Source organism: Sarcophilus harrisii, chromosome 3 (assembly GCF_902635505.1).
Source record: "Sarcophilus harrisii chromosome 3, mSarHar1.11, whole genome shotgun sequence".
Lineage (NCBI taxonomy): Eukaryota > Metazoa > Chordata > Mammalia > Dasyuromorphia > Dasyuridae > Sarcophilus > Sarcophilus harrisii.
This window is the reverse complement of record NC_045428.1, coordinates 596,801,868-596,806,221: the sequence shown is the minus strand read 5'-3', so window position 1 is coordinate 596,806,221 and position 4,354 is coordinate 596,801,868. Positions and strand designations below refer to the sequence as shown.

The 4,354-nt window shown below is 38.6% G+C and overlaps 1 protein-coding gene across 1 annotated transcript; it reads right to left on the bottom strand.

The window, feature by feature from the left end:
- Positions 1 to 1,917: 1,917 nt before the first annotated feature.
- On the bottom strand, positions 1,918 to 2,838 carry LOC100915326 (olfactory receptor 5B12-like). The gene has a single exon (XM_003765251.1). The coding sequence runs from the start codon at positions 2,836 to 2,838 to the stop codon at positions 1,918 to 1,920; it is 921 nt and encodes a 306-aa protein (XP_003765299.1).
- Positions 2,839 to 4,354: the final 1,516 nt, after the last annotated feature.

Below are 4,354 nucleotides of genomic sequence, written 5' to 3'. Positions count from 1 at the left end.
GGAAGTTTCTTAGACTATCAAACAATAAACATATATTTAGCACCTTTTTATTCCAGACACTAGGGATATAATGAAAGCTAGAAAACATTCCCTGGACTTGATAATCTTAAAATCTAATCAGAGAATGAAGTAAACAGACATGTACAAGATGTGTGTATATATACATACATACACACATACAGGGAGAGTTTTCGAGGCATGAAGACAGCCAAAAAATATATATACCCAAAGCAGAGGTTCAGAATATTGTTCATGGAACAGTTGGGATTCCAATGTCACTGAATGGTAGAGTATATGGAGGAGTAGATGTAAGAAGACTGAAAAAAAAACTGAGAGAAGGGTAAGTTATGAAGGAATTTGAAGGCCAAAACACTTTTTTTATTTTTTTGTATTTGATCGTATAGGTGATAGAGAGCCACTGGAGTTTATTGTGGGTTGAGATGGTCAGATCTGTGCTTTAATAAAAATCACTTTGGTGATTGAATGAAGACTGGATTGGATTAGGAAGAGACTTGAATTAGAAAGACCCACCAGCAGACTATTACCATTGTTTAGGAATGAGTGAATCAGGACTTGTATCCTACTAGTAGTAGTATAAGAGGAGATAATGGGGCATATTTGAGATACTGCAAAGGTGCAATCCACAGCCTTTGGCAACAGATTGATATGAAAAATGAGAACCAGTGAAAAATCAAGGATGATACTGTGGTCAAAAGCCTTGAGGACCAGGGAGATGCTGGTATACTTAGTATTAATAGGTAAGTGAGGAAGTGGAGAGAGTTCAGTGTGAAAGCTACTGAGTTCAGTTTTGGACATGTTGAGTTTAAGATGTCTGACTACTGGGCATCCAGTTGAGTTATTTGAAAGACTATTAAAGATGCAAGTCTGAAGTTCAGTAGAGAAATTAAGGGCTAGAATTCCCATATTTGAGAATCATCAGTACAGAGCTTATGATTAAATCATTGGAGGGATGAGATCAATAAGTAAAGTAATACAAAGAGAAAAGAGAAGAGGACCCAAGCCAGAAAGTTGTGTGGGATACCCAAAGTTAGTGGGCATGATATGGAGGAGGATCCAGAAAAGAAGACTGAGAATAGTGATTAACAAAGTCAGAGGCTGCAGAGAAGTTAAAAGGGATAAGGATTCAGAAATAATTATCAGTTAATGATAGCTGTGGGGATCTAGATGTACAGCATTTGAACTGTAACCTTGTCATCTTTTTCTTTACATGATTCAGCCTGTTCTTTCTTTAGTTTATATAACTAGCCTGTGATTATGTTTAATAAAAATCCAATTTTTTTCATTTTTTCTTTCTCAATTACATGTAAAGAAAAAAGTTTAGCACTTTTGAGTTTCAAATTTTCTCCCTCCCTCCTTCAACTCCCCAACTTTAAGAAGGGATACATACATAACAAATCACTTCAACATTTGTCATATTGCAAAAACAAAGAACCATAAAGTTTTTTTATAAGTATGCTTCATTTTGCATTGAGACTCCATCAGTTGTTTCTCTTGAGGTGGCTAACTCATTTCAAATTGTTTTGGATCATTAGATTGCTGAGAATAACTAAATTATTCATAATGGAAAATTCTATTTCTAAGCTACAAAAATTCACAGATTGTCAACTATAGTAAGAAGTGCCGATCTACCCAGACTGGAATATATAGCTATAGTTAGAAAATGATGGATTACTTATGTTTTTAAGTTTTATCTTTATAATATTCCCATGAGCCAGAGAGCAAAGGTTCTTATCTCCATTTGGCAGATGAAAGTAAGGTCCAGTGAGAAGAAAGATCATAAATTTATATTAATAGCAATTTTCAGAGTACAATATTGGCCATTCCATAGGAAGAGTTATGAGGGTATGCTCCTAGGGACCTTTTTTTTCCCATTTTCTTCTGAGACTCTGAACTTCATCATGGTCTACGAATGTAAAGCTTCCTTAGGGCTGCCTTCATATCTCTGTTCCTCATACTAAAGATAATGGGGTTCAAGGTAGGGGTAACGATGGAGTAAAATATGGCAGCTAAGCGTCCTTGAAGTGGGGAGTAGCCATTTGCAGGCCTCATGTAGGTTGAACTGCCACTCCCATAAAAGAGTACTACTGTGATGAGGTGGGAGGAACAGGTGGAGAAGGCCTTCTGGCGACCCTGTGTGGACTTGATACGGGCCACGGTGGCTAGGATCCGGATGTAGGACAGGACAGTAAGTGCAAAACAGCTCATGATGACGCAGCCACTGACAATAAAGCCAACGGCCTCGTGGGTCTGAGCATCGGTGCAGGACAAACGTAGGATTGATGGGTTGTCACAGAAGAAATGTTCCACCATGGTGTCACGGAAGGACATGGTGAAGGTGTTGACTGTGTGGAAGGACGAGAAAAGGAGTCCACTCACCCAGGCCACAGTCACCAGCACACAGCAGAACTCTGGGGTCATAGTGGTCCCATAGGTCAGGGGTTGGTAGATGGCCAGACAGCGGTCATAGGCCATGGAGGTAATGAGAAAGCACTCAGCGGCCGCACAGAAGACAAAAACAAAAATTTGAGTTGCACATGCTGGGAGAGAGATGAATTCTGAGCCAGCCAGGGCAGCAAAGAGCGCCCGGGGCAGGGTGGTGGTGGTGGAACACATGTCAATGAATGATAGATGCTTGAGGAAAAAGTACATGGGTGTGTGCAGATGAGAATCCAGATTCACTGCTGCGATGATGGAGATGTTTCCAAGCACAGAGAATATGTAGATGAAAAGGAAGATGGCAGCACTAAAATTTTGCAGCTCAGGAATGCCTGAGAAGCCCTGGAGAATGAATCCAGGAACTCTAGTGCAATTGGTCATTTTCTGTCCTCTGGAAAGTCCATCAGCCATAGGGGATGGACAGGAACAGGTTCATTAGAAGAATTCTGGGGAGGAAATGCATGCCAGAAACAGCATCATAAAAACTAGAACAGAGTTCTTCCTACAATGTAAGCTATCAGATTTTGTGAAAAGCACAAGGTTATGGCACATCATCTACCCTCCTACACATGGTAGCCTTCTCTAATAAATAGTCATCTGTTTGGATTCCTCAAGTGATAAAGGGTAGCATATTTCACTGTGTCATAATTTTTCCTTATATTTAGCCAAAAATCTTCCTCTTAGAAAGTGTATCCAGTTATGTCCCTAAGGTCATGCAAAAGAAATATGAAGTAACATGGCACAGTAGGAAGAACATTAGATTTGGAATTGGAAGATCTTGGTTTAAATCTTAATTTGGCCATCCATATTAATGGCCCAGTTATTTCACCTCTTGTGCTTTTAGTTTCCTTACTTGTAAAATAAAGTGCTTTTACTAGAGCATCTAATTGATAATAATAATAATCTCTTCCCAGATCTATATCCTATAATCTTTCTTCTACATGACAGCTCTTTGAATGCTTAAAAATGACTATTTCTTCCTCTTTGATAAATTAAAAAATTATGGTTCCTTCAACTAATTTTCAGTAGGAACGTTTCAAGTCTCCTCCTTCACATTGGTACATTCTTCTGGATGTATTCTATTTTGAAAATGGATCTTCTAGTATGCTGTTCTCAAGATGAAATATGGTTTATTCCAAATATGGTATCACCATGACAGAGTAAAGGAAAAGAGTGTGCTTATGTAGAATAGTGTGTGATTACTAACCATAATTCATTCAGTAGGCATATAAATCTACTATCATTCCCATGGGTCACCTCCAGCAGAACCTGCACGTCCTTGTTGACCCTGTTAGCCATATCTAGTTTTATCTTCTTCCTCTTCTTACCTTTTGAATTTATCCTCATCTTTTAAAGTCCAATTCAATTGTCACAATACCTAGGATTCCTCTGATTGGTAGTTTCCCTTTTATTTAATATTTTGTTTTTCAGCTCTCTGATGAAATAATCACCTTCTTCTATATTTCCTTTGGAGTCTGGACTTCATTACCTGCTTCAGATGCCTTCTCAGACCATCCTAGGATATCTCTCCACTACCCCTTTGTTTCTTTTCCAGGGTGAGTTCTTCCTGGAAAAGCCTTTCTGAGGAAGGGTCCAAGTAAGCCATTACCCAATCCCCTTTTGACCCCACTTCTGCCACTCCAAACATTCATAATATGCCCTGTGGTTGATACCTTCCCTCCTCTTTTCATCTTAGCTACTTTTTATGTATTTTTTCCTGATTAGAAAGTATGCTCTTTGAGGGAAAACACTGTCTTTTATCATATTTGTTCTCCAGAATTTAGCATGGTGTCTGATACATTCAGACTCAATAAATGCTTATTAACTTGTCCAGCAACATGTCTCACATTTATAGTGTGAGTTAAAGTTAACAAGAACTTTACACCTGATGTCACTT

Coding starts and splice junctions, on each gene's coding strand:
- LOC100915326 (XM_003765251.1), bottom strand. CDS start 2,838: ATGACCAATTGCACTAGAGTTCCTGGATTCATTCTCCAGGGCTTCTCA.